General features: G+C 41.3%; 1 protein-coding gene across 1 annotated transcript; it reads right to left on the bottom strand.

Moving 5' to 3' along the window:
* Nucleotides 1–7,335: 7,335 nt before the first annotated feature.
* LOC126030993 (glycine--tRNA ligase-like) lies at nt 7,336–9,765 on the bottom strand. The gene is given in 6 exon segments (XM_049789264.1): nt 7,336–7,619; nt 7,622–8,330; nt 8,537–8,824; nt 8,826–8,875; nt 8,878–9,652; nt 9,655–9,765. Coding segments are annotated over 6 exon segments (2,052 nt in total). The 5' UTR covers nt 9,751–9,765; the 3' UTR covers nt 7,336–7,485.
* Nucleotides 9,766–10,918: the final 1,153 nt, after the last annotated feature.

Genomic DNA, 10,918 nt, shown 5'->3' with positions numbered 1-10,918 from the left:
AAGGGTATAAAAGGAGTAATGATGATAGGAGTTAAAGAAGTTAAAGAGAAATATGAACTTATGAAGGGGTATGCAAAAGGGCAGAGTACAAAATGGACATTCTGCATACATAAAAACATAATTCAATGATAGTGAGTACTATTAAAGTTTCTTGTGAGAGTACTATTACAGTTTCTTGTGAGAGTACTATTACAGTTTCTTGTGAGAGTACTATTACAGTTTCTTGTGAGAGTACTATTACAGTTTCTTGTGAGAGTACTATTAATGTTTCTTGTGAGAGTACTATTAATGTTTCTTGTGAGAGTACTATTAATGTTTCTTGTGAGAGTACTATTAATGTTTCTTGTGAGAGTACTATTAATGTTTCTTGTGAGAGTACTATTAATGTTTCTTGTGAGAGTACTATTAATGTTTCTTGTGAGAGTACTATTAATGTTTCTTGTGAGAGTACTATTAATGTTTCTTGTGAGAGTACTATTAATGTTTCTTGTGAGAGTACTATTAATGTTTCTTGTGAGAGTACTATTAATGTTTCTTGTGAGAGTACTATTAATGTTTCTTGTGAGAGTACTATTAATGTTTCTTGTGAGAGTACTATTAATGTTTCTTGTGAGAGTACTATTAATGTTTCTTGTGAGAGTACTATTAATGTTTCTTGTGAGAGTACTATTAATGTTTCTTGTGAGAGTACTATTAATGTTTCTTGTGAGAGTACTATTAATGTTTCTTGTGAGAGTACTATTAATGTTTCTTGTGAGAGTACTATTAATGTTTCTTGTGAGAGTACTATTAATGTTTCTTGTGAGAGTACTATTAATGTTTCTTGTGAGAGTACTATTAATGTTTCTTGTGAGAGTACTATTAATGTTTCTTGTGAGAGTACTATTAATGTTTCTTGTGAGAGTACTATTAATGTTTTTTGTGAGAGTACTATTAATGTTTCTTGTGAGAGTACTATTAATGTTTCTTGTGAGAGTACTATTAATGTTTCTTGTGAGAGTACTATTAATGTTTCTTGTGAGAGTACTATTAATGTTTCTTGTGAGAGTACTATTAATGTTTCTTGTGAGAGTACTATTAATGTTTCTTGTGAGAGTACTATTAATGTTTCTTGTGAGAGTACTATTAATGTTTCTTGTGAGAGTACTATTAATGTTTCTTGTGAGAGTACTATTAATGTTTCTTGTGAGAGTACTATTAATGTTTCTTGTGCGCGCGGGGGCTATCGCCCCCGCGCGATTTTGAAAATGTAGACTGGACAGAGATTACCAGTGCCAGCCAAACCTCCTCCTGCTAGACTCCCGGCTCCCAGGAAGGAGAGATCCTTCAAGAAGCTGGGAGACCAGAAGCTCAGAGCCCCACCCAGACCCTCCCTAAGGAGCCGCATGGATAGTGGGGGAAGGCCTAGGGTACCTTCAGGCTCCACCAAGGGGCCCAACTCACCGGCTTGCCCAGGCGTGTGGCCCGGGGAAGCCCTGGAGATCTGGAGCAAGGCGGCAGAGGGGTGCTGGGGTTACCCAAGTCCTGCACCCCCCCTAGGCCTGGCCAAGCAGGCCTCCGGCATGGCGGGGGCCTGCCAAACCTCCTCCTGCTAGACTCCCGGCTCCCAGGAAGGAGAGATCCTTCAAGAAGCTGGGAGACCAGAAGCCGGACTTTATATTTTTATTTTTATTCTACAAACAACCACTGGCAGAAAATGCATTTTCTCCCATGACTCTGATTTCTTGTACAAAACTGCAAATTGAGAACCAATGTCATGGAGTGTTTTGCCTACATTTTCTTCTATATACCTTATAGTTTCAGATCTGATATCAAGGTCTTTAAACAATTTTGATTTGACCTTTGTACCTGGTGTTAAAAAGAGGTCTGAGTTTGCTTTTTTTTATTTGCATGTAATATAATACAGAATTGTTGTTGTCCAGTTGTCCCAACATCACTTGTTGAAGAGGCTTTCCTTACTACACTTTGTGTTTCTTGCCCCTTTATCAAAGATTAATTGATTATACATCTGGGGATCAATCTCTGATATATCTATTTCATTGATCTGAAGGTCTGTCTTTATTCCAATACCATGCTGTTTTAATGACTATTGCTTTGTAGTACAATTTAAAGTTGGGGAAAGTGATGCCTTTCATCTTCCTTTTCTTAAGGATTGCTTTAGCTATTTAAGGGCATTTATTGTTCCAAATGAATTTCAGGAGTGTGGATCTTTGATCCACTAGTTTGAAAAACGTCATGAGTGGGGCTGGAGTAAGAGCACAGAGGGTAGGGCGCTTGCCTTGCATGCAGCCAACCTGGGTTTGATCCCAGCAGCCCATAATGGTCCCCTGAGACTGCCAGGACTGATTCCTGAGTGTAGAGCCAGGAGTAGCCATTGAGTACCACCAGGTGTGCCTCAAAACAAATTGAAAAAAAATGTTATGGGTATCCTTAGAGGGATTTCATTAATTCTGTACAATGTTTGTGGAGTATTGCCACTTAACAATGATGTTAAATTTCCAAATCCATGAACAAAGCATATATATTCATTTTTTGGTGTCTTCTTTTATTTCTTGAAGCAGTATTTTGTAGTTTTCTTTGTATATAGGTCTTTAACCTTTAGTTAATTTGACTCCAAGGTACTTGTGTTTCTGTGGTACAATTGTGAATGGGTTTTGTTTGTTTTTGTTTTTTGGGCCACTCCCTCAGGGATTATTCCTGGCTATTTGCTCAGAAATCACTCCTGGCTTGGGGGACCATATGGGACGCTGGGGGATCAAACCATGGTCCATCCTAGGTCAGCCGCATGCAAGGCAAAAGCCCTACCACTGCACACCGCTCCACCACCATGAATGGAATTTTTTTTTTTTGGTTTTTTGGGCCACACCCCTTTGACGCTCAGGGGTTACTCCTGGCTATGTGCTCAGAAATCGCCCCTGGCTTGGGGGGACCATATGGGACGCCGGGGATCAAACCACGGTCCTTCCTTGGCTAGCGCTTGCAAGGCAGACACCTTACCTCCAGCGCCACCTACCCGGCCCCATGAATGGAATTTTTTAATGTCTATTTCTTCTCTATCATTATTTGTATATTAAAAACATGGATTTTTGCATGTTAATTTGTGGCCTAAAAACATTTTTTTTTTTTTTTTTGGTTTTTGGGCCACACCTGGTGGTGCTCAAGGGTGACTCCTGGCTGTCTGCTCAGAAATAGCTCCTGGCAGGCTTGGGGGACCATATGGGATGTTGGGATTCGAACCAACCACCTTAGGTCCTGGATCAGCTGCTTGCAAGGCAAATGCCACTGTGCTATCTCCTCGGCTCAGAAAACATGGATTTGCATGTTAATTTTGTAGCCTGTCACTTTGCTATGCAAATCTATTGTTTCTAGAAGCTTTTTAGTAGTCTTTAGGATTTTCTAAATATAGTATCATGTTATCTGCAAACAGTGAGAGCTTGACTTCTTCCTTTCCTATTTGGATGTCTTTGATATCTTTTTCTTGACTGATTGCTATGGCAAGTACTTCCAGTACTATTTTGAATAGGAATGGTGAGAGGGGGCAGACTTGCTTTGTACCAGATCTTAGAGGAAAGGCTTTCTGTTTTTCCCCATTGAGTATAGTATTTGCCATGGGCTTGTGGTAACTGACCTTGACTATATTGAGAAAAGTTCTTTCCATTCCTATCTTGCTGAGAGTTTTTTTAAATCATGAATAGGTGTTGGACTTCATCAAATACTTCCTCTGCATCTATTGATACGATCATCTGACTTTTATTTTTCCTTTTGTTGATATATTATATTACATTGATTGACTCACATACATTAAACCATCATTGCATCTCTGGAATGAATCCTATTTGGTCATGATGTGTTACCTTCTTGATGAGGCATAGGATTCTATTTCCTAGAATTTTGTTGATGGTTTTGCATCTGTATTTTTCAAGGATATTGGTCTGTAGTTTTTGTTTTGTAGCATCTCTGTCTGCTTTTAATATCAGGGTGATATTAGCTTCAGAAAAACTATTTGGGAGTGTTTCTGTTCCTTCAATTTCCTAGAAGAGCCTGAAAAGAATTAGCAGGGTGGGTCCCTAGTGATAACTCAGCAGTAGGGCATTTGCCTTGCACACGGCTGACCTGGAATGGAGCCAGGTTTGATTCCTGGCACTCCATATCATCCTCCGAGTTTGCCAGGAGCAATATCTAAACACAGGACCAGGAGTAATTCTTGAACACTGCTGGGTGTGGTCCAAAAAAATAAAACAAAACAGAAAAGGGGCCGGAGAGATAGCATAGAGGTAAGGCATTTGCCTTTCATGCAGAAGGTCAATGGTTCGAATCCAGCATCCCATATGGTCCCCTGAGCCTGCCAGGAGCAATTTCTGAGCATAGAGCCAGGAGTAACTCCTGAACGCTACCGGGTGTGATCCAAAAACAAAACAAAACAAAACAAAAATAAAAAATTAATGAATTAAAAAACTGCCAAGAATGGCAGGAGGTCTTCATTAAAGGTTTGAAAGAATTCACTAGTGAATTCATCTGATCCTAGGCTTTTGTTTTTGGGAAACCTTTTATTTGGGGGGGGTTTGGATTTTGGGTCACAACCAGCAGCACTCAGGGGTTACTCCTGCCTCTATGCTCAGAAATCGTTCCTGGCAGGCTTGGTGGACCATATGAGATGATAGGATTCGAACTACCATCCTTCTGCATGTGAAACAAATGCCCTACCTCCATGCTATCTCTCCCCGGCCCCTTGGGAAACCTTTTGATTACTATTTCAATTTCTTCAATAGTGATAGGTCTGTTCAGATATTACAGATAATCTTGGTTCAACCTTAAGAGGTTATAGGAGTTCAGGAATTTTGGATTTTTTTTGTTTTGTTTTTTGTTTTTGGCCACACCCGGCAGTGCTCAGGGGTTACTCCTGGCTATGTGCTCAGAAATAGCTCCTGGCAGGCACGGGGGACCATATGGGACACCAGAATTCGAACCAACCACTTTAGGTCCTGGATTGGCTGCTTGTAAGGCAAACACCACTGTGCTATTTCTCCAGTCCCAGGAGTTCAAGAATTTATACATTTCTTTCAGGTTCTCTGTTTTGTGGCATAGAGTTTCTCAAAGTAATCTCTGATTACCTTTTGAATCTTTGTAGTATCTGTAGTTAAACTTCCCCCTTTCATTTCTAATTTAGTTTAGTTTGTTTTTGGGCCACACCCGGCAGTGCTCAGGGGTTACTCCTGGCTGTCTGCTCAGAAATAGCTCCTAGTAGGCACGGGGGACCATATGGGACACTGGGATTTGAACCAACCACCTTAGGTCCTGGATCGGCTGCTTGCAAGGCAAACGCCGCTGTGCTATCTCTCCGGGCCCTCTAATTTAATTTTTAAGTTTCTCTCTCTCTTTGTGAGTTATGCTAATGGTTTATTGATCTTGTTTATTTTTTTTCAAGAACTAACTCTTGCTTTTATCAATTTTTAGATTGTTTTTTATTTACAATTAATTCATTTCTCTCTAAGTTTTATTATTTCCTTCCATCTGCCTATTTTTGGCTAATTTTGTTGATCATTTTTTAAGCTGTGCCATTAAATTATTTATGTAGGCCTCTTCTTCCTTTCTGATGAGTGCTTGCAAAACTATAAATTTTCCTTTTAGTACCATTTTGTCTGTGTCCCACAAATTCATGTCTTCATTCTTATTTGTTTCCAATAATCTTTTTTTTATTGTGGGCAAAGTGAATTACAAATCTTTCACAGTAATATTTAAGGCACATAGTAGTAGTGAACGAGGGGCATTCCCACCACCAGTGTTGTCCTCCCTCCTCTCTTATTCCCAGCATGCATCCCATTTCCCCCTTTTCTATCCCCCATAATGCTAGTGCAGCTATTCCCCACATGTACAACTTGATGTAGATTGGGTATCATTTCCGTTGTCTTTGACTTTGGATTTTGTGTTCAAGTCTGATCATTTTTTATTTCCACCAAATAGACATATGACTGTCTGGTCTTGGTACCATCCATTTTTCTCCCTCCAATTATGATGCTGATCAAGGTGATTCCAGTAATGTGGCTCTATTGGAGATATAAGGAGGGATATGGAAGGAGTTCGTCGAGGTGCTGTAAGTATCCCTTTGGAAGAAGAAAGGAAAAAGAAAAAAAAAAAGAAAAAAGTAACAAAACAAAATAAAATGAGACAAGACAAAAACAAAACAATACAAAAAAACCAATAAGGGAGTAACAAAAAAAATACAAATAGAATTAAGAAATAAAAAGAGTAAACTAAAAAACCAAAACCATCAGCTACGAGGGGGACCATATGGGATGCCAGGATTCGAACCACTGACCTTCTGCATTCAAAGCAAATGCCTTACCTCCATGCTATCTCTCCGGCCCCTCTTTTTATTTTTCATAGGCACAGTAAACATTGGGGAAATTAGAACAAGAATCCCTTGGCCTAAGAGATACATGGTTTCTTTGCCCTTGAAGCATACTGCCATGAGAACAGCTACAGGCTTTGTACTCACTCTTTTACACACCCCAAGGTCTTTTAATGGTGCCAGATGACTTTCTGCTCAGGTGTGGGTGATGATATCCTGCCTCTGTAGCTGAAGATCTTGCTATTTGCATAGGTCATAGGGCGAAGACTAGGAGAGAGGTGGGGTTTTTTTTTGTTTGTTTTGTTTTGTTTTGTTTGTTTTACTGTTCTAGGATTTCTGTTCCTCACTGTTGTTGTAATCAGTCTTCTGTGGCTAGTGGACTCTAAGAATCTTTTGACTTCCTCTTTGATTTTATTTTTGATCCACTGGTTGTTCAATAGTGAGCTGTTTAATTTCCAGGTGTTAAAGTTTTTTTCTTAGTATCTGTTTGTAATTCATTTCTAATTCAGTGCATCATGATTTGAGAAGGTAGTTCATACAATTTCTATCCTCTTAATTTATGGTGTTATATTTTATGGCTCAGCATGAAGTCTATCTTGGAGGATAACTCATGTTCACTGGAGAATAATGTGTATCCAGTTTCCTGGAGATGACCCTATATATATATATTTATATATATATTTATATATATATATTTATATATATATTTATATATATATATATATATATATATATATATATATATATATACTTGCTTTATTCTATTTCTTCCTTCAGAGCCAGTATATTCTTGTTGGGTTTTAGCCTGGTTGACTTATCAAGGAGTGACGGCAGTGTTGAAGTCTCCCACTTTATTGTGTTGATATTGATGTCTTTATTCAAATTTATCAGCAATTGTTTTAAATATTTTGCTGGTTTTTCATTGAGTGCATACATGTTTAGGAGTGTGATTCTTCCTGGTTTACATATCCCTTGATTTAAAAAAATTTTTTTTCATGAATTCCTTCAACTTTAATGGTGAGGTGCAACTGGGCTGCCACTGAGGAAGACAGTGCCTGGGGTGGCTGCCATGCTGTCTGGCATGAGGTGAATGCGGCGAGTAATGTGTTTCTTAGTGCAATAGTTTGCAACAGTCTTCACTCCTCAGTAGTTTCCTTTTTCCTAGTCTCTTGCCCTTCAAAAAGAGGGTATCTGGCCTCCACGTTGGCCCAGGTGATGCAGCCATTGGTTAAGTCTCGGACTATGCCTGATAGTTGGGAGACCTTGGCATGATCTGCCACATGGAGTCCCTGTCATGCAGAGTGGCTTTGTGCAGGGTCTTGTTCACAGTATCGAAGTAGATGGTGATGCCAAAAGCCACACCAATCTCATCTGCCCTGGCATAGCGCTTTCCGATGGACCCAGAGGAGTCGTCGACCTTGTAAGAGACACCATTCCTGGTCAGGGCATTCGACAGTTCCCTGACGAAGGGCACGAACACCTGGTTCTGGCTCAGTGGGAGGATGAAGCATTTGAATGGAGCTACCACGGCAGAGAAGCTGAAGAATGTTCTCTGTTCATCTCCTTCTCGAATACAAAATGTATGTTCAAACATGGTGTACGTGATCTGGCCCAGGCCAAAGGATGGCTCAATGACTTTCGGAACCACTTCCTCCACATGTAATGTTTTGGAGAATCTCTTCACACTCACTATGTCTTTGGTTAACTGAAATGTTCTCCCTTCAGTTTCAATGGTAAATTCACCTTTCTCATCCAGAAGCTTCTCCATTTCTGTGATGTAACACTCCTCACACATGGCCAGGTATATCATCACCAGCTTGGTGTCCTTATAAGCCTTCCCAACTGCACCCTTATTGGGCTCAAACTGGACGATATTGACTGTTTTGGGTTCTTTCAGGGGTTTCTCAGCTACAAGTGGAACTTTGGTGGCTCGTGCATGGCAGGCTAGGTCAAAACACAAACGGTCAGCACATCTGACAATCTCTTTTTTTTTTTTTTTTTTTTTTTTTTTTTGTGCTTTTTGGGTCACACCCGGCAGTGCTCAGGAGTTATTCCTGGCTCCAGGCTCAGAAATTGCTCCTGGCAGGCACGGGGGACCATATGGGGCGCCGGGATTCGAACCGATGACCTTCTGTATGAAAGGCAAATGCCTTACCTCCATGCTATCTCTCCGGCCCCACATCTGACAATCTCAATCCAGCCATAGAAAGTTTTGGACTCAGGGTCCCAGCAGTCACAAGTGTAATAGACCATCTCATTCTCCATGTGCTGCTGGAAGCTGAGCTTTTCTGGAGCTACTCCGACCTTCACCAGATAGAGGTAAATGCGGCCAATGAAATAGCCTAATACTGAGTTATTGATAATACCCTGTTCCACTGCATCCCCTAAGTGCATTTTCTGAGCAGACTGTCCGCTGACCTGGGCTTTTGCGGAATACAAAATGAGGTGGGAATACAAAATGAAGTGGTGGTTGGCCACTCTGGAAGTTGGGGTGGTCTTTCTCATTGGGATCTACAAAGTGCTCTATTCCCTGACTCTGATGAGTCTGGACCAAGGGGAAATCTCATTCCTAAAGGAGTTTCCAATCTGGGGCGCAGCAAAAGGCAACTTTCCTTGGTTGAATTCCAAAAGCCATTTAAAATTTAGGAAAATCTCCTGTGCAGTTTCTGGCTGCAGGTATCCAGGCATATTTCCTTCAGACCCAATGAAGGTCTTGAACATTAGGTTAAATGATACTGGAGGGGAGAGCTCATTTCCAGTAATGGGGGATTTCACATTATAGTTCACGAAAAGATCCCCAAGTTCTTGCTGCCCATAGTTATCAAGCTGGATCAAGACATTTTCCACCTCTGCTTTCTTCTCAGCTGAACACTTTTTATCAGACATCAACTGCTACAAATGAGCTTTCAATAGATGGTCAGCACGAAAACACTCTCCATTCTTCACATCTTTGACCATGAAGTCAACAAATTTGTCTACGTGGCCAGAGGTCGTTAGTACTGGCTCTGGCGTAAGCATGGTGCAGTAGATCTCTAAGATCTGCTCCTCCTGGATAAAGTGCTGCCACCACGTCTGAATAATATTGTTCTTCAAGGCACAGCCCACAGGCCCGAAGTCATAAAGGCCACTGACACCTCCATAAATAGCGAAGGCTTGATCATAGAAAAATCTCTTGAGAGTGTCTTCCATTTTTGCTCTGTCCATAATGTCATCTTTGGGCTGCAATGCCAACTCCTTCGCCTCCAGAACCCTCTTCCTGCCTTTGAGCTCAGCAACAACCCGGTCGATATCCACGTGGGGAGGGGAGCTTTATCTTCTTTCAGTTTCTGTACCAGATCTCCCTGCTGGCGCACAGCGAACCGGAGGGGGGCCAGCAGGACATCGGACCCAGCGTCGTCCATGCTGCTGGGTGTAGAAGCGGCATGGGCTCAGGCAGGCAAGCGGAGGGCCCAGCCTGGAGATTTTTAAAATTTTTTTAATTGAAACCATGTGAATTACAGATTTTTCATAGTTGGATTTCAGACATAAAGCGACAGTGAATTAGGGCCATTTGTATCATTGGTGTTGACCTCCCTCCACTGAAGTTCCCAGCGAACATCCTATACCTCTACTTTTTTTTTTTTTTTTTTTTTTTTTTGGTTTTTGGTTTTTGGGCCACACCCAGCAGCGCTCAGGGATTACTCCTGGCTCTACGCTCTGAAATCGCTCCTGGCAGGCTTGGGACCATATGGGATGCTGGGATTTGAACCACCGTCCCTCTGCATGCAAGGCAAACACCTTACCTCCATGCTATCTCTCCGGCCCCAATCTAGTTTTTAAATTGCATGTGAAAGAAAATCCAAATTCAGTTACGTATGTTTAAACAAGAAAGGGGAGTTACTTTGTTCATTGGACCACTTGATTTTTGTATACATTAAACTGGGCAGTGGTGAAACCAAAGATTTCAGATAATATGGGGGGTGTTATTTGAGTGTATTTGGTAGGAGGCCAGATTAGGACACAAGGGTGAGGAACCCTCCTTGAGGAAAACAGGATTCTTTCCTGCCTGATTCTCCTCCAAAGGGACAGTGGCCTATTCTTGCCTTCCAAACCTAATGGGAATGTGAATGACAGACACCAAGAAAACCTGCAGTTCAGTAGGTGGAATTTACTGGATCTGTGAGCTGAGAGAGGGTCTAGAAATGTTCACCCATGAAACTGGTTTCTGGTAGGAGAAATGAAAACAAAATTTGGATAGACAACCAGAATTTTTGTTGGGAGAAGCTCTAAGCAGGGCCTCAGATCTCCCTCCATGACACTGCCTGGCTTCTGGGAGCCTGATAGATGGCCATAGGATGTTGGGGGGCTACCGGGTGGTGCTTGAGAGACATAATGGTGCTTAGGACTTGAACCTTGGGACTAATGCATGCTTTGAGCTATCTCCCTGGCCCACATTCACAGTTAACACTTAAAAAAAATTTTTTTTTCAATTTTTGGACCACACCCAACATTCATACTCAAGAATAACTCCTTGCTTTGCATTCAGGGATCACCCCTGACAAGCTCAGGCTACCAGATGTGTGAAAACAA

This window comes from Suncus etruscus, chromosome 15, assembly GCF_024139225.1.
Source record: "Suncus etruscus isolate mSunEtr1 chromosome 15, mSunEtr1.pri.cur, whole genome shotgun sequence".
Lineage (NCBI taxonomy): Eukaryota > Metazoa > Chordata > Mammalia > Eulipotyphla > Soricidae > Suncus > Suncus etruscus.
This window is presented reverse-complemented; position numbering and strand designations above follow the sequence as displayed.